General features: G+C 36.8%; 2 protein-coding genes across 2 annotated transcripts in view; one reads left to right on the top strand and one right to left on the bottom strand.

Annotated features, from left to right (window-relative positions):
• Positions 1–490: 490 nt before the first annotated feature.
• Positions 491–13,434, top strand: aida (axin interactor, dorsalization associated). The gene is made up of 10 exons (XM_056262840.1): positions 491–785; positions 2,002–2,068; positions 5,003–5,056; positions 5,668–5,722; positions 6,651–6,714; positions 7,463–7,566; positions 11,566–11,688; positions 11,769–11,891; positions 12,246–12,363; positions 13,150–13,434. The coding sequence occupies exons 1-10, from the start codon at positions 679–681 to the stop codon at positions 13,244–13,246; spliced, it is 912 nt and encodes a 303-aa protein (XP_056118815.1). The 5' UTR covers positions 491–678; the 3' UTR covers positions 13,247–13,434.
• Positions 13,435–16,944: 3,510 nt separating this feature from the next.
• mia3 (MIA SH3 domain ER export factor 3) overlaps positions 16,945–26,733 on the bottom strand; it is a 39,668-nt gene continuing 29,879 nt past the window's right edge. The window contains exons 24-28 of the mRNA XM_056262808.1: positions 25,273–25,341; positions 23,998–24,047; positions 23,803–23,859; positions 22,274–22,514; positions 16,945–17,260 (exon numbers count right to left, since the gene is read on the bottom strand). Of these exons, the coding sequence (XP_056118783.1) occupies positions 16,989–17,260; positions 22,274–22,514; positions 23,803–23,859; positions 23,998–24,047; positions 25,273–25,341 (689 nt within the window). The 3' untranslated portion in view covers positions 16,945–16,988. The remainder of the gene's footprint in view (positions 17,261–22,273; positions 22,515–23,802; positions 23,860–23,997; positions 24,048–25,272; positions 25,342–26,733) is intronic.

The raw sequence follows: 26,733 nt of genomic DNA, 5'->3' as shown, positions 1-26,733 counted from the left end.
CACCCATTTGTTTGCATATATACTGTATATATTTATGTATGTGTGTGTGTGTGTATAATATATATATACACACACATTATATAAACAAAAACTTTTATGTTAGATGCGATTTATCGCGATTAATCGATTTGACACTACTAATTTACGCCATATACTACATACATATACATATATATATATATATATATATATATATATATATATATATATATATACTCACACACATACACACTGGTAAAACATTTAGCTTAAGAAATTCACATGGATGTGGTATAAATCACACATTACTGACTAAGAAAAGTAACATTTATTTATATAACGCAATTACTTTCTTTTTTAACGCAATTACTTACTAGTTTTACACTACTATCACAACTCAACCGAGTTAAAAATATATATAATGACGAAAGATCCCTCTCTAACGTGTTCTTTATTCTTGAAGTCGAAATATGACTTTTATTTTGAAAACGCCACTAGTGGGCGCGTCTTCCGGTGCAGTCGCAGGCCAGGTAGTTCGGTTGCACTCTCGCATCAGGCCTGTGGCGGTGAGTGTCGGTGCCACCGGTGCTTCCGGAGCCCAGTGTGTTTCCCTGCGGTGCGCAACAATGCGGCGCTGGAGATAAAACTCCACCAGCGATGTCAGAAACCAAAGCCTTCGCGCAACTTTAACCCGAGAAGATGTCAGATGTCAGCAAGACCGGCCAGAAATGGCACGCGAGTTTTAGAAAGGGCACGGACTTTGATTCGTGGGGGCAGCTGGTGGAAGCCATCGATGAATATCAAATGTAAGTTGCGCATTTCTGATAAAAAAAAAAAAATGTATTTGGTGATCTCTGGATCAGAGCAGGATAGAATTTTTCTTTCCTAATAAAAAATAAAAAATCTAATAGAAAAAGGCATGACAAGTGATGCATTGGAATCACAGAAAGTTGCATTTTATACTTAATTTTGCATGATCTTGCATTGTTGGATTGTATGTGTTGTAGATGTGCATCATATGCAGTGAGTGTGTTGAGGTTTGACAGCCTGTTTGCGTTATGTCGCGCGCCACACCCTCCTCGAGCGCGGGGCGGGGCTTCGCTCTCATCTCAGTCTCAAGCTGAACTCATGCCATTTAGGTCAATACTTACTGACACACACATCAGACAAACAGCTGCAGCATTTCTGCTCTTCACACTCTAATCTCGCTTTTTCTTTGTAGGTTTTAACGTAGTTATGTATGTGCACTTGTTCATGCAACACAAACCACAAAGAAAATTCGGTAACACTTTACAATAAGGTTCACACAATGAACTAAGAATGAACAATAGTTCTTCAGTATTTATTAATCTTGGTTAATATTCATTTCAACATTAACTGCGTTATTAAAATCAAAGGTTGTATTTGTTAACATTAGTTAATGCATACTGAACTAACAATGAACAGCTGTATTTTTATTAACTAACATTAACAAAGATTAATAAATACTGTAATAAATGTATTGCTCATTGTTAGTACATGTTAGTAAATACATTAACTAATGAACCTTATTTTTACAGAAAATTGAATTCTTATATTTTCATCCAGAACACGCATTTTGTCCGTAAACAAAGTTCTTTACGAATGTTTTAATTCTTCATTTTGAAGTTATTTGATGCGTTTTATTTTTTCACCATGAGCTATAAAACAGAGAGACATGTTGTGAATGGAAATATATTCAGTGTTTAATTTTCCTGCGAGGGTTATATTTATATATATATATATATATATATATATATATATATATATATATATATATATATATATATATATATATATCCCTGTACGGTAGATATACATATAAATACATTTAGACCACTTAACTTAGTGATTGCTATCAGGATGTGAACTGAAGAGACTTTCAACCAACATAACAAAAAAAAAACTCTGAAACAAATCACCTATCCCTGCCTTTAAAATTAAAATGACATTCTGTCATTTACTAACCTATGACTGTGATTTATTTATTTATTTCTTTATCAGACTCGCAAGGCAACTTCAGAAAGAAGTGCAGTCATCAAACTTGCATGATTTCACAGAGGAACAGAAGGTATGTGTGTTTCCCAGAGGTGACAATCACTTTTTTTAAAGTCAGCATGAAATAGAAGTTGCGCTAGTCTTTTCTTCTCTATAGAGAGCCTAAGCCCCTCCCCTCGGCTTCCGGCTCATGGGACCTTATTTCGGAAAAAATATATATTGTAGTCAATGGCGGGCAGAGGTGTAGTGGTAAAAAAAGAGGTGGGTAAACTATAAATTCTGGTGGACCACGACGTGGTCACCCGGTAAGGTGGGCCACTGCCTACCGGTGTATGTGTATCCTGATGACATTGCTATATAGGGAGGGCTCGACATTAAGCCTTTTCATACGCTTGTCCTTCGGACGAGTAAATCTGTCATTCACTTGTCCGAGTAAAAAAGTTGCTCGTCCGGATTTTTTATTTTTATTTTGTGTGTGTTAATTTATTCTGAAACAATATTCTCATCAGTGTTCAATCAGCTTTGATATTTAAATCACCATATTGTAATATCTGCACGTTTATAGGGCATCCCCTCCCCCAATATTATTAAATGTATGCTTCATCTTTCATTTTAAATGCCTAAATTTGATCAATAAATTCAATTATTTCGAATAATAAGACACTATAGTGCTGTTACCCTAGGGGCTGATCAAATTAAATCATTTACACTGAAAAATTACAAATGCATAAAATAATGTTATGAAATTGATTTAAATTTACATATAAGAAACGTTGGAAAGAATGATCTACTTTTAAACATAACACGAAACCGCCAGTAGGTGGCGGCAGGCGACCGTCTTAATGAGTGAGTCATTGATTCGTTCATTCAAACGATTCGTTCAAACGGCCGATTCATTCAAGATTGAGACAGATGTTAATGAATGGGTCATTGAATCTTTGACTCAATCGATTCGTTCAAAATGCTGAATCATTCAGTAATGAAAACAGGTCGAGTGTTCCTGTGAGATGCGCTGTGGTTCTGCTGTGATTTTTGTTTGGAACTATTTTCGCTGCTGAAACAGAACAAAAACAGCCTGTTTTAGGAAATCAATGTCACATTTTCAATCGTGATGGTGTTCAGGAAAAATAATTGAGGTTGCTTAACATATGTTAAAAATATAAAAACTCCACATTTAGATTTTTATAGGCAGTATGTTGTTAACTGAGTGTGTGTGTGCGCTCATTTGTGTAGATTTCTCCTCGAGAGGCTGCGCGAGCGTCAACAGCGCAACCTTACCGTCAGCAACACTGTAATGCAGCGCAATATGAAAGAGTTCGTCTTAGGTTTAACAACCTATGAAACTAATAATGAACAATATGAAACTAAAACGACTAACATTAATTTAACATTAATTTAAAATGTCTTAGGAACTACAGGATATTTAGAGGTGGATAAACGCAATTTAGAGGTGGATAAACGCACTTTGGAGGTGGGTAAACGCTATTTCCGAATATTGGGAGGTGCGTAAACGGCGTTTACGTGCGTTTAGCCTCCACTACATCCCTGATGGCGAGAGACAACTTATCTTTTTATTCCTTCTGAACTGTGCCCTGCATTACACATATGATGTTTGTCAATTTAAAAGATAATTATTTAAGTCAAGAAAGTCGCAGTTTGTCATAAAACAGAAGAGTAACATTTAGTTGTATGTGAAAATCGCTCAATGAACTACATCTCCCAGAAAGCGAAACAACGAGCGAGATCCGCTGCTCGTGTGTGTGTGTGCAGTCTGGTACAAAACACTCAGGCATGACGGCGTAACGTTACGATTATAACGTAAGACTATAGAAACAATGACAGACGTTAGCTTCAGTAAAGTTAGCTTCTGTAAAGTTAGCTTCAGTAAAGTTAGCTTCAGTAAAGTTAGCTTCAGTAAAGTTAGCTTCAGTAAAGTAAGCTTCAGTAAAGTAAGCTTCAGTAAAGTAAGCTTCAGTAAAGTAAGCTTCAGTAAAGTTAGCTTCAGTAAAGTAAGCTTCAGTAAAGTAAGCTTCAGTAAAGTTAGCTTCAGTAAAGTAAGCTTCAGTAAAGTTAGCTTCAGTAAAGTTAGCTTCAGTAAAGTAAGCTTCAGTAAAGTAAGCTTCAGTAAAGTTAGCTTCAGTAGAGTAAGCTTCAGTAAAGTTAGCTTGAGTAAAGTAAGCTTCAGTAAAGTAAGCTTCAGTAAAGTAAGCTTCAGTAAAGTTAGCTTCAGTAAAGTTAGCTTGAGTAAAGTTAGCTTGAGTAAAGTTAGCTTGAGTAAAGTTAGCTTGAGTAAAGTTAGCTTGAGTAAAGTTAGCGTCAGTAAAGTTAGCGTCAGTAAAGTTAGCGTCAGTAAAGTTAGCTTCATTCATTGAGAGTAAATGTGCGCCTTTTGGGTTTGTAGTCTTTGTAATTACGTATTTTCACAGTCTTATACCTCAACAGTTTTACATCAAACTGCGACTTTCTTGACTTTAAAATGTATCTTTTAAATGGACAAACATCATATGTGTAATTCAGGGCACAATTCAATCGAGATTGTCACAATTGTCTCTCGCCACAGACTACCATACAATATTTTTCTGAAATAAGGTCCCATGGTGGTCGACCGGAAGGGGAGGGGCTTAGGCTCTCTATAGTGACGAATACCTTAAACTGCATCTGGAACAAGAACAAATGTGGGCGGGGCTTGATTTTGTCTGTGGTCATGATCTCATGTGAGTGACAGGTTGCCCCGCCCACATCATCAGAGAAGAGAAGGGGGAAGTTATTCTGATTCAAGATTACAAGAGTGCATGAATCTAACAAAAATAATAATGTGCACGGATAAATAATTTATTATAAATACTGCAATACTGCAAAATATGCTAAAATGTCCATTTTGGTCTCAAGGTGATTTTAATGCCCAGCATGACAGTAAATGCAAGTTTAGATATTTTAAATTGAGATCAAACTAATTTTAGATCTGCTTTCTGATGTTATCTCATAATATTAGTTTTTCTTTCTTCAGAAAACCCTGGGGAAGTTTGCAACATGCCTTGAAATGCGAAGTGCAGCCTTACAGGTCAGTGTTGTCTGGGACTCTAAAGACGACAGGAAAGTTCATTAGTGGTTTTGATAAAGAAATTGCATGAATCATTATGGCACTGCATAATTATTCACTGCAAAAAATGCTTTTTTTAGTATTTTTGTCTTGTTTCCAGACCAAATATCTAAAAATTCTTAAATCAAGATGCATTCACTAAAGTAGTGAAATGCCATAAAATATTATTTCTTGTTTTCTGGGGAAATGTATAAAAAATGAAGTGAGTCGTTGCTTAAAACAAGTAAAATGTTCTGCCAATGGGATAAGAAAAATATTCTTGTTTCTGTATGAATGAAGATACATTTTTTTATCCCATTGGCAGATAATTTAGCTCCTTTTAAGCAACAACTCACTTAATTTTGATTTATTTTCCCTGAAAACAAGGCATTTTACTCATCTAGTAAATGCATCTTGATTTAAGAATTTTTAGATATTTGGACTGGAAACAAGACAAAAATACTAAGTAAGAAAAGCATTTTTGGCAGTGTTTATTATCTCACATTGTGAATAAAATAATTGATAATGATAAACAAATGATCAGTGCTGTTTTTAATCTTCTCTTAACTAACTCTGCTGTTTGTCTTTCTCAGTGCACACAATCTCAAGAGGAGTTCAAGCTAGAAGATCTGAAAAAACTGGAACCCAGTATGTACATAAATATGTGGATATGAATGAATTTTACCCTATAAAGCCTACTGTATCATATTATAAATGATCTAACATGATCAAAACTGCTGTTAAACCTGTCGCACTCAATCTCCGATTGATAGTTTAGACTTTTAGTGTAATTGTACAAACGTGAACACAAGAATAACTTTGATATTGTTAGTAATACTTCACTGAAGCAGCTTCGGTTTACTTGATTATCAGACATAATTTCTTTTGAAAAATCACGAGTATCAAATATGATCATCAGGCTTTTGGTGAAGGTTTATTTGTTCATCTCTCAATCATTATTTTATTGCATTATGTTTTAAAACTAGAGCTTTGATCATAAAACTAAGCATTAAATATTATCTTACTAAGACATATTATTGGGAGATACAGAGAGAAGACGGATATTTTTTTATATGTATATGCATATTATACAGGTGAAACTCGAAAAATTAGAATATCGTGCAAAAGTTCATTTATTTCAGTTATTCAACTTAAAAGGTGAAACTAATATATTATATAGACTCATTACGTGCAAAGTGAGATATTTCAAGCCTTTATTTGTTATAATTGTGATGATTATGGCTTACAGCTATGAAAACCTTTCCACAATGTTCTAATTTTTAATTTGGGTTTTTCATAAGCTGTAATCCATAATCATGGTTTCACCTGTATAAGGATCTGCTATACTGTTATAAAGATCTCATTGATTTACAATACAGGCATCAGAATTTCATCTTTTTAGAAATTTAAATGTGTCAGTTTGTGCCTTTGAATAAATCGTTTTTTTTATACAAAACACATGCAAACTTTTTTTTAGATGTTCATCATTTATATTATTAAGTAAAGGTACAATAAACTCTTCCATTTAATATTTTTTTAATCTATTTATCACTGCTATTCTTCTGTTTCTCTACAGTTATTAAGAACATTCTGACTTACAACAAAGATTTCCCTTTTGATGTCCAACCAGTGCCTTTGAGGTAATTCTTCAGCGTTCGGGGAATGGATAGTTCTGGTCCTGGATGCTGATTGGTCAGTCCAGTGCATTAGTGCCCGCCCCCTTTTTGGTTCCGGAAGTATTTCTTCCATTCATTTCTCCCATAGGGACTTCAAAAAAGTCACGAATCAAGCCGACGAGGAGAATCATAACATTACAAACTTTGATTTGAAGCAAAAAAGCATTTGAAAATCAGACAAGGTACAAGAACTTAACATCTTTAGCGAGGGAAAGAACTACAATCCCATGAAGCTTTGCAAACAGCATAATAGAATTAAAAATGTTAGAGAAATATAAAACTACTCATTTAGAAATGTTGATTTTATATACGCAGTGCTTCATGGGAGTGGGCGGAGCTAAAGAGCTCTTTTGGCGCTCTGATTGGTGGAATCTTCTGTACAGCATCATGGGAAATGTAGTTTTTCACCACAAATTCGGCTGTTAAACATGATTCTTTTAAAACTAAGTTGAAATGATGCGGGCTGACGGCTTCAGCAGAAGCAAACACCATTGATTAACAACCTCGTAGCTCACAGTAGGGCTGTCTTTAAAGGTTTATATGTTATTGTTAAAAATCTATTTCCTTATGGAGAAAATGAATTGGGTTTTTACTTTCAGAACTCGACTGTTACTCTCTATGATTATCTGCACAATATTTACTATACTAATATTCTTTTTTACAGATGTTTTTGCCGATACAGTTATTAATTCTTAATTCTGTGTGTTTTTAGGAAGATTCTTGCACCGGGTGAGGAGGAAAACCTTGATTTTGAGGAGGATCTGGACGCTGGTACTGGAGCAGGTTCAACACCATCATTCCCTTCAAGGGTGCCAGGTGATCACTGCATAGTGCATGACGCTCAGCTGGACTTATTGTTATGCACTTCAGAGCTGCACGATTTATAGTTAAAAGATTGCGATCTCGTTTCAAACACCCACATGATCTCATTCCTAAAGAACAACGATTCGAATCTGTTTGTTAAAGCTTTGACAAGTCCGATCACAGCGAACATTCAGATCTGTGTTGATCCAGAGAGAGCGGTTGTCATGTATAAGTATGAAACCGCTTCACAAACAGACTTTTTAACCACACACACAGTATCATTATTTCTGTTACAAATATTCATATTATCACAGAAGTACTGGGATAAAAGTATATAGAGTATATAACCTTTCGAAAGTAACATGGCGCTTCAGCGATTATAGCGTTCCACCAGTAGGTGGTGACAAGGGACTGTTAAAAACTGTATTTGTCATTGAATCATTCAAGAGATTCGTTCAAAAACACAATTCATCCACTAATGAAACAAGTAAAGTCTTTGAGTGAGTCATTGAATCATTCACTTAAACGGATTTAAAAAAAAAACGAACCTCTAGTAAATTAAATGTTGTTTTGTTTAGTTGTCTATTTAGAATTACAATCGTGATCCGGTTTAAACAACAACAACAAAATTAAAAAAAAATTCCAGCATTTCTAATGCACTTCGTATGATCATTGTTATGCTATGGACATAAATGATAAGCCTTAAATATGATTTTCTGCCTCAAAAAAACAAGCTCACGTTTCACATTCAGTGTTGTTTTAGTATCTAACTAGAATTGATATACTATTATAGTTTAAGTTTGTGTGGTTTATTTATTTATATATATATATATATATATATGTCTATATACTTTTTATTAGGTTTTAGTCAATTTTTTAATATAAAAAACAATATTTTAATATAAACTAAACAAAAATGAGAAATGTTGCCTGAAATGAAATGTTAAAAAAAAATGTATGTTTTATTTTAGTTAATGTGTATTTAATTTCAAGTACGGATATTTTTTTATGGCTTCAGTTTCAGTTAAAGATAATAACCCTGGCTCTGTTACTACAATATTAAATGTAATAGGAGCAGAGCTGGCTCTCCCTAAGCGAACCAAGCGGCTGCTTAGGGCCCCGCCGCCACTAGGGGGCCCCCTAACTACAGATGGTAGTCGCCGGCGTCGCCGATCAAAGTGTGGGGCGCGCCATCACTGGTGGGGAATAGACAAGGGGGTAATCCATCAGCCGGAAGTTGAAGCTGCCTCCGGGGGCCGCCATTGTAGCTGGCTATCACCTGCTGTTAGCATCCCATTGACTCCCATTAATTTTGGCCCGTAGCCCATAGATAGAGTTCATAAAAGCAACGGGACAAAATATTTCAACAACAGATTTGTTTCAAATTTCAATTCAGATTTGTCCCGGCATAGCTACTAGAAGGTCAGAACGGTTGCTCACGTGACAACTACGTCGTCAAGCTCAGTTTGAGCCTGCGCAGAACGCTTGGCTATCAGGAAGTGAGTGCCCATGTTGGGCTTCAACTCTCTTCGTTGAAATCAACGGGGTCGCTGTGTCCATTTCTTTTACTGTCTATGGGAATAGAGACGTGACAGGTGCGCCGCGCCAACGGGAGGAAATTTTCCTTTTTATGCCTTTATATCTGTATTCGTTCATGGCGAGTCCGCATTGTAACTTCATCAACTTAATCTTTGGAACGACGCAGAAAACACCAGTTTATTAATAAACAATTAAATGTCTCCTTGCTATTTTTTACACATTCATAATCATTAGCCTATTTATGCCGGTTCGTGTGCTTGAGTGCGGCTTTAGAACACTCCTGTATATCCTATTTAAGTTATTAAATCAATATAAAGGGGCGATTTGTCCACTAAACAATTACTAGTCGACTAGAAAAAAACTTTAGTCAGAGGCAGCCCTTATTCCACATATTTTGGAACCAGCAGGGTTGAGCGCGCAACCCTGAGCGCCGGAATGAGCGAGCCGAGGAATATTCAGAAATGCGCTCTCCGCTCATGCTCTGATCGGAACAAAGGAATATTAAAATAATTAATCACTAGTTTATATCTCATATACTGCCCATCATTTTAATCCCATATCAAACACAGCAGCCTATGTTATGTCTATTTTGATTTTTTTTAAATAGACCTGTCTTGCCAAATGGATTTCTCTTATTTTCTTTTTTTAACAGATTGCAAAGTGCCACTTTTATTTCTTTTCTATTTTTGAACTTGATACACATCTTGACACAGCTGCACTATTATTTTCTTTATTTTTGAACTTGCTGTTATGTAATTTGATGTAGATAGTTAGTTTGTATTCAGATACTACTTGTTACTTCAATAAATTGGAATATTTTAAGCTTTTCATTAGCATTGTGTTAGGGCGATGGGGGCAGTGGGGCTTGAAAATTCCCCCTTGTCCAAAGTGGGGAATGACCGAAAAAGTTTGAGAACCACTGCGTTAAAGCTGCAGTAGGGAGTTTTGAGAAAACGTTGACTTAGCCTGAAAATTTGAACAAGCACAACTTACAGGTCCCACCCCCTTGCTCTCTGCTGTTATGCTCTCTGCATTTTATCTACATGTTATGCGGCTAGAGTTTTGACACGAGTCAATGGGCTCTGTGTAATTCTTTCTTTTTCGCTTGTTTATCGTCATCAGTCTTTTTCCTTTTACCTCTTTGTTTTATGAACAGGTGTCACTCGAGAATTGGCAGTTTAGGTTGTTTCTCCGTCATAAGCACAGCTGCAGCTCGCCGGCAATCTTGAGTTTGAACGACGGCTCGCGCTGTGCAAGAGAGGGGTGTGATCAGCGCGTACACGAGCGTGATTGACACTGCTAAGACATTCCTCCTGGCTCTGATTGGTTGTTTCTGACCGGGAGCGTGTATTTCTTGCAAATGGCAATAGGACCACTGGGAGGAGCCAGAAGAGCTTGATTTTTACACAGATTATCTGTCTCATATTCTACTGTCAGGACATAATGACAGTTTTAGCAAATACATTTTTTCAAAAGTTACCTACAGCAGCTTTAAGTCAACCAACCGTGTCAGATCGTTGTCTTCCCTGGACTTGGAAATATGACCGCAAAAATGAAACGAGTCTATCCATCGGGTGCAGAAAAAAAGAAGAATATTTAAATCACTTTAAAAGGAAGCAAAGAAATTACTGGTCCAACTTCTCTCTCTTTTTAAAGTGTGGAAAAGGGAAAAGAAGTTCAAAGATCGAGACTCCAGCAACACCTGTAGTATATGCAACAACTTTATTAAAGATTTGTTAGATTGGGGATAGATTGTATACAGTTGCTGGTTTGCCGTGGCAATACTCCATTATTTACTGCAAGGCAGGGCCCCAAAATTATCCTGCTTAGGGCCCCCAGATTTACAGAGCCGGCCCTGAATAGGAGTAAACAGTAGATGACCTTAACGATTTTTATATTTATGGCCTACTTCCTTTATGGCCTACTTCCTGAGAAACATTTAAAGTCCCCCTGTAGTCAATAATTTTATCCCTTAAAACTCATCTTTGATCACCTAAATGACATGTGTAAACGTTTTTTTCCTTGAAAAAAAAATTATCATGCCTTAAAATGTCGTGTAACTCGACACCCTTGCCTCATTTAGTATACGCGGTTCTATGAATATGCAAATGAGCCCCGCCTCCACTCACTCAGCCAGCTCAGAGATCCAATGGTTGACGATCACATGTTGATCTGATTGGTTACAAGGTCGTTTGTGACGTCAGAAACACCAGCGATTTCAAACCGTGTTTTTGAGACTGTCTTTGGTTCACTGCAGTTTTAAGCAGAAAATACTCAGCAATGCTGTCGACTTATGAATTTACACATGGTGTGTCTTAAAGCTTATTAAAAACACCACATAGACATATAAACAACATTAAAAACTTACGACTTAAGTCTTTAAACAGTGCCAATTGATCCATTTAGTTTGTTAATAAGCAAACAAATTCTCATTCGTGGATGGTTTTAATGAAAGTTTGACGTCTTTGACAGGTACTCTGTTGCCACGGTTACCCTCGGAGCCGGGAATGACTTTGCTCACGCTGGCGATAGAGAAGATCGGTCTGAAAGATGCAGGACAGTGTATCGACCCGTACATCACAGTCAGTGTTAAAGGTAGAGCTCAGCAGCGTTTCTGAACCTCAGATTTACTGCCCTGACACTCTATTACGTATTCTCTCTGTTTCCTTCTCCAGATTTGAACGGTATAGACTTGAATCCAGTTCAGGAGACTCCAGTGGCCACGCGGAAAGAGGACACGTATATTCATTTTAGCGTGGAAGTGGAAATCCAGAAACATCTAGAAAAACTACCGAAAGGTCTCACTTTGCTCTTAAGCGTAACTGAAGAAGTCGTTGTGCATTGCTTGTTGCAGTCGCGCATGTTTTGGATATCACATTAAGATGGTGTATGATATATAATACACTGGTAACAATTTACAATAAACTAAACAATGTGCAATTATCTATAATGTTAGTTAATACAAATACGGCTGTTCATTGTCAATTCATGTTAACTCGGGTCCAGATACAACTAAGATTCATAAATGCTTTAGAAGTATTTTATTGTTAGTTCATGGTAAATTATGTAGTTAACAAATGAAACCTTATTGTAAGGTGTCAACATTACACTATATTTTTGCACTTGGTCATTTTCATGTGTCTCTTCTGTAGGTACAGCTATTTTCTTTGAATTCAAACACTACAAACCCAAGAAAAGGTTCACCAGCACTAAGTGTTTTGCCTTCATGGAAATGGATGAAATCAAACCAGGTCCCATTGTTATAGAATTGTGAGTACAAGATGAGTTATTCCAGATTGTTGCATCTACACCGTACCTACATTTAACTAACAGACAAATAGTTAAAAATAGTTCAAATTAAATGATGTACTTTCGCTGGTGTTGTTCTAGTGCCGTATACCCCCCTTTTTTTATTGGACCTCAAAAGGAGAATATTTAAAGGAATAGTTCACTTTAAAATAAATGTTTGGTATGTTTTAGCTTACCTCAAGGGCATCCAAGATGTAGGTGTCTTTGTTTCCGCAGTAGTTTCAATTTTGATATTTTTAGGTCAAACCGTTCTTGTCTGTCAGTCATATAATGCAGGTCTATGGTCACCACCTCAAAGAGCATGCACAGAGAAGTCCAAATTAAACATGATTTAATGATTTGTAAATGTAAGTACACATTGATGGCCTAAGACACGAAACGAGCGGTTTGTGTGAGAAAACGAACAGTATTTATATCGTTTTTACCTCTTGTAAACACAGCCACGTCCAAGTGATCTGAGGGCGCGGGCGCTTCGGTCTGCGCAACTTTAAATATATGACACGTGTCACATGGGATCATTCTGTGATACTTTTTTGTCATTTTTAAAAGCTTAATGCCGGTCGCTATTCACTGCTGTTGTAATGATGAGTGCGAGCGGGACATTTTTTTTCTTTCTTTTTTATAATCCTCCTTCTGTTGTCCATAAGGGCATACGACATTAGAACAACACCAGGGTGCGTAAATGATGAATTGATTTTCATTTTAGGGTGAACTATCCCTTTAATATGCAATGCAATCTGGTTTTAGGTACAAGAAACCAACTGACTTCAAGAGGAAAAAGCTCAACCTCCTGACGAAGAAACCACTTTACCTGCACCTTAACCAGACTTTGCACAAAGACTAAATAAAGATCATACAGCCAAACACACAAAGGACAGGAGAGGGATACACTCTGTGTGTCGACTCTCACATTCCTTGCAATATCTGACTCTTTTATTCATATCCTCAGTCGGATGTCTCCATCGCTCTTCATCTGAAAGAGAGTTGAGCATTTCAAAAACTGAATGGTGTACAAAGAAATGCTCTGTATGATGATTTCTGATGAAAGCGGATATAACTACTTGTTTACGTAACACTTCCCATTGGGTTTTTACATTTTTATTTAATTAAAGAAACTACTCCCCCCTCATGTTCCAAACCTGTATGCTGTTATTATTTTGAAAAGATTTTTCACATCGATTTTCAATTCAGTGACTGTTAATAGAGCTTCAAAAACATAAAAATAGCCCATTGACTAACTTAATGCATTCGGTTCGGTAATGAAATGCAAGATTAAGTTGCCGTTTAGTTCTTAAAACATTTAATCTGAACATGTTGAGAGTTCAATTACTTGATTTGTTTGTTGTGGGTGGAAAATCAGCATAGAAGTTTGGAACTGAGGGTGCGTAAATAAAGACTGAAAATTACATTTTTGGTGAGTTGTAAATGTTTAACAGGCAGGCTTGTTGATTTTATGGAGTGGTTATTGCATCATACACATGGAGTACATAAAACCCCTGAAGAAACAACACTGACAAACAAACTCAAATATAATATGTTAGTTTTTGAAATATCTTCAGGTTTTCTCAACTGGTTAAACAGTTTTCCGTTGGCTAACTTATTCTCGCTAAGTTTAGCATTAGAGCATTAATACTTGTTTGAAATGTGGCCTTTGGCTTATTAATATCATGGAAGATCTATCACAATAATGTATATTTAAGATGTTTATTTGAGAATTAATCAGAAAAGCCAGTAAATATATGGAATTTGACCGTATAAGAGAGAAACTGGAGCGAAGGCATGTCGGTTTTGTAATTAGCTCACACTTTGCTCTGTGTGGTTAGTTTGAGGAAATTGCGGTTTTAATTTGTAATTTACGTCCGGCTTAGTTTCTCAAACTGTTTTTTACCAAGTTTAACTACAACTAAATGATTTCTGTGGAAGATTGACCTCGGGACAGTTTCTGACAGGATCTTTCCAGATATATATAAAAAAATGTATTAAGGAAATAACTGATGCTTTCCCATCAGGCTGTTTAATTATGTTGTATTAAATGTCAATGTTGGAGTCTCGGAATCATCAAAACCAACTAAATGGTTAAAAAGTATTGCATTTCTGTGAAGAGTGTTTGATGGACGATGCCGATCTGTTTTTAAAACGTCCCATTTCTAATAAATGACAATGCTGATTGAATCAAGGGTATCATGAATGAGGACATGCTGGCATGATTTACTAAATGCAAATTACCTGGATTTATGGACAATGCATTAGTCCAGAGTGAAATGAAATCCCATACGAGTTACTGCCTGTTTGCTATAGGAAGATGCTGAGATTCACACTTAAATAAAGATGTATTGCATTAGAATGATCAAATGTCTCCGAAATATCTCCGACCTTAATGTATTCGAATCAGCTGGTGTTTTGTTTATTTTTAGTGGATGTATTATACACTGGTGTATCCACTAACCACAGACACACCTAGAAAAAAAAAAAAAAAAAAAAATCACACATACTGCATTTGCATTCCTTATTTGCAACTCCACATTGATCGTTTAGTATTTCAAACCATGCAAACTTCTATTTGACAATCATTTCAAAATTTGTGCATGCTCCTTGAAATAGATAACCAATAAAGTTAAATATTTTGTATCTAAATCAATGACATTCAAATATTTGTAGGTGTATCTTAAGTGTCTAAATACTCTTTGGGGCAAACGCTAGCATGATTCATTGCTAACTGCGAATGTCCTGGATTATTTAGTCCATATCAGCTGGACGGGTGTTGAAAAATGCTGAGATAAATGACACAGAAATGCTAGATTTGCCAGTAAACACATTCATCAAAACTACAGGAAAAAGCAGCTTTATTCAAATCATTCATTCCCACGATATCAATGCCACTTATTTTTAAAACCGTTTCTTCCCTAGGATTTCAACACATGATGCAGACACTCTTAGATGCATCCTCTCAACACACTTACTAAAATAATTTACTCTAATATCAACAAAACAGTATATGCCACAAAAAAACAAACAAAAAAAGTTATTTTGATTTTGAGGACTGGAGTATTTTTGTTTCCAAGAGCATTGCATCAAAAACCCAGAGAACATCATTCACAGGCCTCGTTCATGAAACATGACAGAATGATTTTCTGTGCAATTCTGAGGATTAAACAAGATGAGAGTAAATGGTTCATAAAAACAACTATGTTAATTATTGCAATTCAGTGAATCGTTTGCTCGTAAAATCATTCCTGCGTGAATTGAATGATAAATGTTTTTACATCGTTCATAAAATCATTTTTATGCAAATAGACATTGAATTCAATGCAGCAATTTACATAAGAACAATTCAAATCTTTTGTTGCACGCAAATTAATTCTGCTCACGTTTCATTAATAAAAAGCATCGCCCGTGAGATGATTTTGTCTCTACACAAACATTACAGTCCAACACTCATTAATACATTTGGCTGTATGAAAACTCAGATGTACAACAGAGAAGTTCATCAGTTTCCATTGAGCACATTAGGGACGTCTGATTTATGAGAATATTTTATTTGTATACGCAGCTGAAAGAAATGTATAAATACTTTGTCAATATGACATCATTTGTGCCTTTCCGTTAGGAAAAGAAATCATAAGAGCAGACGAACGTCAAATCAAAGTTAAAATAAACAAGTGAGCTCGCGAATCAGGACTAAAAGCGACCAGACAGGAATATGGGAAAATAATGTGCATTCAAAAATGGTGAAAAAGGCATAAAAATTCAGAGTCCTCTCACATTAAAGGCATGAGGAAATGGCTTCATTACAGGTTTGTCTCACGTGCCTAAATATTTTGTTTGATATCCCAAAATGCATCAGCACTGGGCGAGTGGTAGATACAATAATTTTAACCACATGACAACCACCGGAAAAAGAGAAAATTAAACGTATATTAAATCAAAACTATTTCCATAGGAAAGGTTTGCTAATGTATATAAAATCAAAACCCTCATAATTTCTGTCACAAATGTGTTGAAACAAAATTAAGCACAAAATCAAACTTGAGTTTATCTTCCCACCCAGACCAGATGTGGCATTTTGATGCTTAAATATCGAAAAGAATCAGGACCGAAACAAAGTCAAGCTGACAAAACGGCTTGTTGTCTCAAGTAGTGTTGTCAAAAGTACCGACTCCGGTAAAAATGTGACGCTTTGAGTGCTGTTGAGCGGAATCGTAAACACCTCTGATTGGCTGTTGTCTTCACACGCTCATCAAACATGTCTGTGATTGGCTACAATGATCAGCGCTTCAAAAATATGTAAATATACATCAATGACGCTCTTCAGCAAGCGCTTGCACCGATACACACGCGAGCATTTGAAGCAAGCGTCAATCAGGGGATCAATCCTGCTTGTGCTTTCAAACGCTCCTGCTTTCAAACACTCCGGTGTGCTCTCAAACACTCCCGTGCGTTGATCATTGTAGCCAATCACAGACATATCCGATGAGCGCGTGAACACAATGGCCAATCAGAGGTGTTTTTGATTCCGCTCAACAGCACATTTTTAAAATTTCAGTATCAACTTGGTACCGAAGTCGGTTCTTTTGACAACACTACTCTCAAGGCTCAGCCATTGTGGATCCGCCGGCGTTCTGATGGGAGCCGTCCGTTGGCGGGACGTTGGCTGGTGTGGCGTTCCCGTCACCGTCTCTGGAGCTGTGAGGAATCAGCGGAGCGGGTCCCGGGAAACCACGTCCTGCGTATGAAGGAGGAATCATTGATCCGGGAGGGAAGGGACGAGGGGGAAGTCCTCGAGGTCCAAAAAATTCGGGCGGGACGTCGCGCGGCCCAAGTGGATGTGGAGGCAGGGGTCCCAACGGTGGTCCTCGTACTGATGAAACAAAATGCAATGGAAAGTTTCAGTTAATGATGCAATGAAAACAAATATTTGTCTAAAAAAAATTTCAAAACTGAGTGGCAGTGAGGTTTAATAGCACCATTTTTGACAGGGATTAAAACTTGGGGTGTGCGGGATAGAATAGTGCGTTTAAATTATGGTAGTTGTTTACCAACATACCGATTGTTCTTTCTTTAAAAAAAAAAAACTTTCAGCAGACAAAAGCTCAATAAAACAGTTTTAAAAGTTGCGAGTAGGGTTGTCAAACGTACCGTAAACGTAAAAAAAAGGCGCTGCTGTCAAACGCTCTCGTTCATGTTTGTTTGAGTGTCTCTGAGTGTCAAAGGTTTCCATTTACAGTGTGTTTCTACAACCGTTGAGCATTGTAGCTAGGGAAGATCCGATGTGAACATTTTGGTCGATACCGATAGCAATTATTCATTATATTTGAAAGCCGATAACCGATATATCGGCCGATAAATTTAAATCCAAATTTAATGTGCGCTGTTCCTTTTTTGAAGTGATTACAATCATATTTCATGCAATTCAAACCCATCATGTTGAACAGTCGCATCTGAAGTGTCTCAGCTGGAGGAAATAATACATTATTTATCAGCTTTAATATATCAGCCAAATTTTCTTATCGTGCCGATAACGATAACATTAAAAATGATCATATATCGGCGATACTGATATGGTGGCCGATATATCATGCATCCTTAATTGTAGCCAATCGAAATCATATCTGTTGACAAGTGAACGCAATGGCCAATCAGAGGTGCTAGTCAGTGAGTTAGTCAGAATCCGTTTAACAACGCTGAAAACGCACAAGGTTTTGCCGTTTAACGCGTGGCTCACACTTGCGAATCCTTTCATTATAACTAAAGTGTAAACGAGATTCATTGTACAATAATGACAGCGTTTTTGATTATAACGGGAGTTTTTTACAAGAGTGCAGAATTCAGTGAGCTTGCGCTTTAGAGACTGACAGCCTTAGTGATTATAAAGCAGTTCATTTAGTAGGGCTGTAGTCAACCAAAGAAATCCTTAGTCGACCAAAGTCCTGTCCTGCGCAACGATCAGTCAAAGAAAAAAAAAAAAAAGACTGTTAAATGTTATGTTAAATGTTTTGCATTTTGATTGAACATTTATTAAACAATTGTCATAGAGCATTTATAAAACAACAACGAAAAAACATCAATAATACATACAACTATAACACAATTATTTGAAAATTAAGTGATTTTTTTTTTAACTGCAAAGTGAGGAGCTCTGTCCTAGGTCTATAGTGACAGTCACAATCGCGCACCTGACCACACCACACGCTACAAAAAATATAACTGCTAAAACTGCCAAATAATGACAAATCCTAACAAAAGCTCTCGTTTATACAGGCTGTAGCTATAGCTATTCTTCTTTACTTTCAAAGCTATGGGTTAACGTTTGTCCAGCTGATCTAGGCGTTTTAAAACAAACACACAAAAAACCCAAATAGCCTACTAGCGCGCTCAAGTTTGTTATTTCAAATGTAGGCACGCGGTATGCGCGCTCATAATGGAAGCGACGCGCTTGTTTTTTCCAAGCGCGTCCGCGCCGCAGCAGCAGTGCAGCCACAGGTGCGGTTCCCGAGTGTTCTACGTGGTGCGCTAAACTGTGGCGCTGTTACAAAATAGCCTAAATTACAGTATTTAAAGTTGGGGATAAAACATAGGCTAATTATATTTAGAATACAGTAATATATAACTGCGTATAAAGGAATAAATATCAAGGAGTAAATCAATGAAAATTTATTTCTATTGGTGAAAAATAAAAAAGTAAAAAAAATAAAAATATGCAACTGGTCGACCAATGAGAATGTCAGTCGACCAAGACAGCATCGACCGATTAGTCGACTAAACCAGCGGTTTTCAATAGGTGAGGCGCGCCTCCCCAGGGGGGCGCCAAAGAGCGACAGGGGAGGCGCGACACGCGAAGAAAAATTAACTGTATGCAGCTCTTGAGCTCTATTAATATCGGCTGTGAGGAAAAAAAGATTTTTGGGGGGAAACTTGCATGCGGTTTAATATTTTCGAGTCAATTAATTTCACCTACCAATCATATGAGAGGAACGCAGCTCTAACACGTTACAAGCCTATCAGAAGCAGAGCAGGTCCAGGCAACACAGTATGATTGAGATACGTCAGCGTCGTCGGTGAAAGCATGGAGCGCGAGTTAAAAAAAAAAAAAAAATTGGAGCGCAAGTTCATGAAGCCTGGGGATGATGTCCTACCCACGGGCGTAATTTCCTATGCGGACAGGGGGGACATGTCCCCCTACACTTTTCAAAATCCCGTTTGTGTCGTTTGGGAAGAAAGAAATATCTGAGAGACCGTTTTGAGGCAAATAAATGGAAATTTTATAATTATATAGAGTTGACACTGCGTAAGAGAGACCAAGTGTGTCCGAGCATTAGTAAATTGGTCCATAGTAATATATAATTACTATATAAGAGAAGAGGCATGGTTCGTTCGAGCAAGTTCGATAAATGGACAATAATATGTTGTCCAAGCCGATTTACTGTGCATGCGTGGTACGCGTTCACCGAGCGGACCTCAGCAGACAGTAAATATACAAGTAGTGCGCGCCATAGACATAATAATTATGTCTATGGTGCGCGCCCGTGCTGTCCGCGGCTGTCCATGTACGCGTCCAAACTGGAGTATATTTTGTGCTTCACACACACACACAAGACGCACAGAAAGACACGCGCCAGTATCGAGTTATCTTTCGCGCTTGAACGAAAAATAACACAGACATTTAGGCTATGCCAAAATGTCCGTTTTGTCGAGTATCTTCACAAGAATAGTCTTAAATGAGTTAAATACAATCTTAAATGAAAGTAAAGAGTAGTGAGAGAATGAGATGCGTGAGATCCTGTCAGCAGGTCTTAAAGTGACAGTAGCCACTAATTCTCTCTGTCAGTAAAGTTAACGAAAGAACAAAGAGAACATAGAAAATTACTCACTACTCTTGAGTAAGGAACGCTTGTAGCTTTAATAACGATTAATCTATATTTCATTTATAATTTATGCAGTACGGACTGTTTTATAACCTTATTCAATTTCTGTATATTTCATACCTGTTAGACAGGAAAGGTACGGGCAAATATGACATTTATTATGGGTTTAAGTGAGGATCGTTTTAAGTTAACTTAAATTAAAAGTTGTTATATTTTTTGAAGCTTAAAGGGTAAGTTCGGTATTTTACAATTAAAGCCCTGTTTTAAGATCGTTTCTAAAGAAATCGAACGGTTAAGATTAAAGTTTGGACACATGCTGCTGTCCCGAGAATTTTAGGTTTATTTGGTAGCTCCCCCAACCTCTACAATGCTTTCATAGCATATGAAAGAATCATTCATAAAACGCATATAATAAAATACCGAACTTAGCCTTTAATGTATGGAGCAAAAATAATTTTCATGGAGACATCATAGCTATATTAATATCAGTGATACTGGACCTTCATTCATAAAAAGATGCCATTAACATACAGCCATAATACTTGAAAATAAATCAATTGAAGAGAAGTCCGTCTGTGCGGTTTCTCTCCAATCGGCTTTGGCGCCGATTACACGTTAAGCATGTTTTGTTGACTTGTGGTTAGGCCTACTGACGTTCAGTGATTTTAAATTAGGCCTGCATGAAGTTGGAAATGATTTGCTGTTGCAAAGAATCGTTTATGAATGCACTTTAAAAAAAAGTTGTGGAAATAAAATGTCTTCAAATACAATATTAAAAAATATTTACATTTTATCTGTTTTATTGAAACTCTTCATTGCCTGGAACACACAAAAGATGGCATTTACTGCAGAGGCGTGTGGGGGTTAGGGCAGGCGGACAGGATTTTGGGGAAGGTGGGGCTCGGCTGTCCTTACCTACTGTAAGGGGAGGCTCACATTCACCCAATTTGAAAACCCCTGGACTAAACGACTAAAGTTGACAGCCCTATCATTTAGTTATCAAAAAACGATGACGAAAAAAAAAAGTTAATCAATGAGCTTTTTAGATACAACTTACTGAAATGAATCATGTCTCATGTAATCAATCAATCCGTGTTCCAACCACGGAAAGACACCAACAGACCATCTTGAGAACATGAGGGGCTTTCGCACCGGAGGAACTAGGAACAATTTTAGTTCTAGGAACTCCTTTTGGAGGAACTAATTTACTCCTACTCCAGAGTCGGTCTAAACCAGCGCTATAAGAACTATCTGTGACGTTAGTGTTCGCTGATTGGCCATTTAAAAAAGAAAAAGAAAAAAAAGCTGTGTAAACACACAGATTATAGCCTATATATTTACTCCAGAAACTAACTCTACGAACATGTAAAACAGTGATAGACTGATCTATCCTCTTAACCTTTACGCTGAGGACAAAATCCAACGCGACTTTGAGGAGACCAAGAGAAACATGATTATGTATGTATGCTCAGCAACACTGGACATCAACCACACGGCAAACGCTAATAACTTTCATTACGGTCTACTTTCTATGTCTACGGTCTACGGTCTACTTTCTATAATAACGTATTACACAGGACATCGCAAACTAATGAACAGCTAGCACTGTGAGCTCAGGCTCTGGCGTTCTCAGCGCTGTCAAAATAAAAGTCTCAACAACAAGCACGGCTTACGTCACTTCAGAGTTCCTATAGCGGTGCGAATGCAACCAGGAAAACGTTCCTAAGGGGAACCATTAGTTATCGGGGAATCACCCTGGTGGCTCGTTGCCTCGTTCCTATAACTATCCAAGGCGAAAGCCCCCAATTTGACATAATTTCATCAAGAATGTCATTCAATGACCATAAACTCAATAGTCAGCTAGAAAAATAACTCTAGAGAAGAGCATTTTGCTAAATGTATACACTATATTTATATTTTTACATAACTTGATAGTAATGTCTTTGTTATTTAGTGTATGTTTGAATAAATCTGTCATGAAAACACAAAAACAGTGTCAGATAACTTACCAAAAGGTGGCGGTACAGGTCCATACGGGCCAATCGGAGGAGGGCCGTAAGAATCCATGTGTGGCGGTCTGAAGCGAGGCTCAGGGGGCATCATGGGAAGGTGGCCATTGGGCGGTCGGATCATCATTGGCGGCGGCCCATTGGGCGGCATGATCGGGGGTCCGTAAGACTTGGGTGGCGGAACCGGAGAATCCCGGATGGGAGAAGGCAGGAAAGATCCCTGACTCTGAGACTTGGAGAGCTGGAAGATGAGATGCAGAACAACAGGTTATGGAAAAATAATTATTACTGGGGCGATTTAACGGTGGATTCCTGTTAACCGACCCAAGCAGATGTCAGTGAACCATCGTAAGACCAGAAACATACTTTAAACAAGATCGCAACAGCTGAAACAAAATATTTACTTGAAAATTTTAAGTTATTATTTCAATAATCGAACGACACATTATCATGTTCATGGTTCTCTGATGCTTATTAGTTATACTGGTTTTAGGAACCCAATCAAATTAAATATTATTATAATAATATATCAGTTCTAATTATTAACTAAAAATAATGAATATAATGGTTGAGTATTAATAAATTGAGAAAAATATATTACTGTTGTAAATTACAATTACACTGTAAAATAAAAATAAATTTGATATTTTTATACTACAAGTTACAATACTAATATTTGTCTTTTAATTATTTTCTTTCAAACTCTAAAGCTTAACAATTCAAAGTCTCGAGCTTAATTAATTATAATTAAAAGTGATGATTATTAGTCTAACTCTAATTATACAAAATTAACAGAAATATTAAGTCGTAAATTACAATTGTACAGTAAAATAAAATTAATGTAAATTATAATAATTTTATTTTACACTATAGTAGTTCAAAAATGTTGGAAATTACATTTGTAACTAAAATAAACCTGACGCATGTTGCGTTCTTATGCAACGTTACTTAATTAAACCCAAGTCTTTAATTTGGACCCATTCCCAATTTTATTTAATAATCTCAACATTTTTTGTTTTCTTTTTATTTCCTTTGCTCTATCCTGCATACTAATAAGCCAACGCTATTATCAATAAATGTTTTTTTTTTATGTTATTTTAAACATTTATATTATTTTAAGTAACAAAAATGTTTTAGTTTCCTATACTAACCCTGGGTAGAACATGTACTTGTGGTGAGTTTTGCTGCATTGCATTATGAATTGCAACCAAACCGAGCGTGCATTGCTATAAATCATTGGCATGCATACTTGCGTAGAGTATGTTTCAGGCGTAAGACATGCTGGAACTCACTCCCAAACATGAGTTTTGTTAAACATACCACAACATTCTGAGCACAAGACCCAAGACGGTGATTAGAAAGTGAAAAGAAACACATCTTGATGAACAAAACTTGTGTTTAATCAGACTCTGAAGACCCAAACACAAGTGACAAAAGCCATGAGCCACAACCAAATGTGTCATCTGCACCCTGCCACTGTGCACAAACCCGTCCCATCATCCATCCCAGCACCCAGTCGCAGTACTCACGGGCTCTACGGGCTCAGACGAGACCTGCTCGGCCGTCTCTGTGACCGGTGCGGTCTGCTTCAAAGCAAACACACCCACCGCCGTTTAATCGGAGAACAACATCTATGCATGACATTTACTGGAGATCGGCTTGCTCACATGTGAACATTGCACATCAAATTACAAAAAAAACAAACAAAAAAAACTGATCTTTACCATTGGTCCATCATGTGCACATGGTGATGATGTCATCGGAGGAAACATTTCTGAAAAAGACAAAATGACAAGTTAGGCACACTCAAAACTATGGAAGCTTGTTTCCGCCACAGAATGAAAAATAAAGAAGGTAATTGCGACTTTTTATCTCACAATTCTGACTTTTTTTCTCACAATTGCGAGATATAAAGTCAGAATTGCGTGAAATAAAGTCGCAATTGCATGTTATAAAGTCAGAAATGCATGATATAAAGTCGCAATTGCGTGTTGTAAAGTTAGAATTGTGAGATATAAAGTCAGAAATGTGAGATATAAACTATTCTGAGGGGGAAAAAGGCAGTCTTTTTCCCCCCTTAGAATTGGCCTGATAACTCACAATTGCGAGTTTATATCTCACAATTCTGAGAAAAGATGTCAGAATTTCGAGATGTAAACTCGCAATTGTGAGAAAAAAAGTCAGAATTGTGAGATAAGTCTCAATTCTGTCTTTTTTTCTCGCAATTGCGACTATTTCTCATAATTGCGACTTTATATCTCGCAATTGCGACTTTATTTCTCAGAGTTGCAACTTTATTTCTCGCAATTGCGAATATTTCTCACAATTCTCGCAATTGTGAGATAAAATGTTGCAATTTAATTTAATTTTATTTTTATTCAGTGGCGGAAACAAGCTTCCATACAAAACTGCAATGCAAACCAAAAAAATTATAATAATAAAAATCCAACACGTTTGAAATATTTATTTTATTTACAGTATTAGATTTTTAAATTACATGGAGTATTTAAATGTTAATGTAATAAATGGAATTAATAAGTGTATTTATTTATGCCATATCAGTAATAAGGCTATTTCCATGGCGAAAACAGAATAAACAACATAAATGGATGAGTGTAAAAAACGGTACACTACTATTTAAATGTTTAGGGTCAGTAAGATTTTTTGATGATGAAATTAATACTTTTTTCAACAAGGATGCATTATTTGATCTAAAATGACAAATACTTTCTATTCATTAAAGAATCCTGAAAAATGTATTTTTTTCAGTAATATTTTTCAACTAATAATAATCAGAAATGTTTCTTGAGCAGCAAATCATCATATTCAAATAATTTATTGAAGGATCATGTGACACTGAAGACTGAAAATTCAGTTTGATCACAGGAATAAATGATATTTTACAATATATTCAAATAGAAAACAGCTGTTTTACACAATAAAAATATTTCACATTATTACTGTTTTCACTGGTTTGCTACAGGTTGTATCAAAAGCACCTGGTCGGGATGGCAGCGGGTGTCCGAGGTCCGAGAAGCGTCCGTGAGGGTCAGACGGGGGTCGTGGACCTGGAACACATCACAAGTGATCAGGAGCCGTTCGTTATCAATCGTTTTAGCCTGAGGACTAAACATCTGTGCCCGGTTGCATAAAGCACCTTAAGATTTTCCCTTAAGTATGAGACTAAGGGTGCTTTCACATCTGTAGTTCGGTTCATTTGGTCCGGACCAAGGGCGAAAAATTATACTTTGTAGCATTTATCAGGCGTTTTCGTTCGTTTTCACGCCACACTGATTGCGGTATTTTTTTTGGGGGGGGGGGGGGGGGGGGGGGGGGGGGGTTAGGGGGGTATTTTTTCCAAACAAAATTATTACATTTATCTTGCCTAAATGTTTGCGCTCATTGCATTTTTACAATGGGGTAATTTTGTTGTTAAGAATTTACACAACACAAAGAAGCTTGATTTAAATTGTTTAATTAAATTAAATAAAGTAGCACAAATAAATACAACAGAATAAAGACAAATAAAGAGAAAAGTTCTAACACTAGTATTCATATACAGAAACTGAATAAAGTAATCAAATGGAAAATAACACTGGGTAGTATTTTAGTCCTGAATAAATTAAATACATAGGCTATTAATCCTGATTCCTTTAACTTAAAGCTAGCTTTTGTTGTTTTGACAACAAAATTGATGACAGACACATTTGGCTGCCGTCACTTTAAGAGCTAGTGCACGGATCCTGTGTTCATTATACTGGCATGCGTTTTATACTTATTAAAAACAAAACCGACTATGTTTAGAGTATACTCACGAAGACCGAAATTGACACAATTTTGCGTGTTAAAGCAATATAATCCGTGAAAAATAACTTTTGTTACTGGCCAGCTGTTTTTACGGCGGATTTTCTCTGAATGTGCGCATAGAAAATCATCTCAGAGAGCGGGCGAGCACTGATTAGTTTAAAATCGCTTGAATGTTTAAACTGGTAAGACTTAAAAAGACGTGCAAATGGTAAACTTCAGTCACGATGCACTGCTGGCCCGATTGTGCAAGTGAATATTCCATCATGTCCCGACTCCTAAACGCGAGTGTATTATCGCCGCAGCGCTTGATGCTTGCCTTGCACAACACATTTTGAGAGAAGAGATAGAAGACGCGGCACCGCTGAACACTCACGCTGTTTGTGAAATTGCGTCTGGCAGAGAGTTGTTAAACGAATGATTTGATTTTATAATCTGTGCAGGGCTCCAGACTAACTTTTCCACTGGTTGCACTGGTGCTACCAACTTTCTCAGTTGGTCGCACCAGCATATGATTTGGTCGCACTTTTTTTTTTTGCTACATGCCATGGGATTAATCAATGCATGCTGATGAATAGTGGTTTTAATGGACCAAGGCTAGCAAAGCCTTTCTGGGTTGCAGCAGAAATACCTGTAATATATTAATTATCATTGCC

Source organism: Rhinichthys klamathensis, unplaced genomic scaffold (genome assembly GCF_029890125.1).
Source record: "Rhinichthys klamathensis goyatoka isolate OS25496 unplaced genomic scaffold, OSU_Roscu_1.1 h1tg000196l_1, whole genome shotgun sequence".
Taxonomy (NCBI): domain Eukaryota; kingdom Metazoa; phylum Chordata; class Actinopteri; order Cypriniformes; family Leuciscidae; genus Rhinichthys; species Rhinichthys klamathensis.
The sequence above is the reverse complement of the archived record's forward strand: the minus strand, read 5'-3'. Positions and strand labels throughout refer to the sequence as shown.

Excerpts from the sequence above, each read along its gene's own strand:
- aida (XM_056262840.1), top strand. The coding sequence starts at position 679 with ATGTCAGATGTCAGCAAGACCGGCCAGAAATGGCACGCGAGTTTTAGA. Across the intron at positions 5,057-5,667 it reads TGCGAAGTGCAGCCTTACAG|TGCACACAATCTCAAGAGGA; the intron begins GTCAGTGTTGTC and ends TGTCTTTCTCAG. Across the intron at positions 6,715-7,462 it reads GTCCAACCAGTGCCTTTGAG|GAAGATTCTTGCACCGGGTG; the intron begins GTAATTCTTCAG and ends GTGTGTTTTTAG.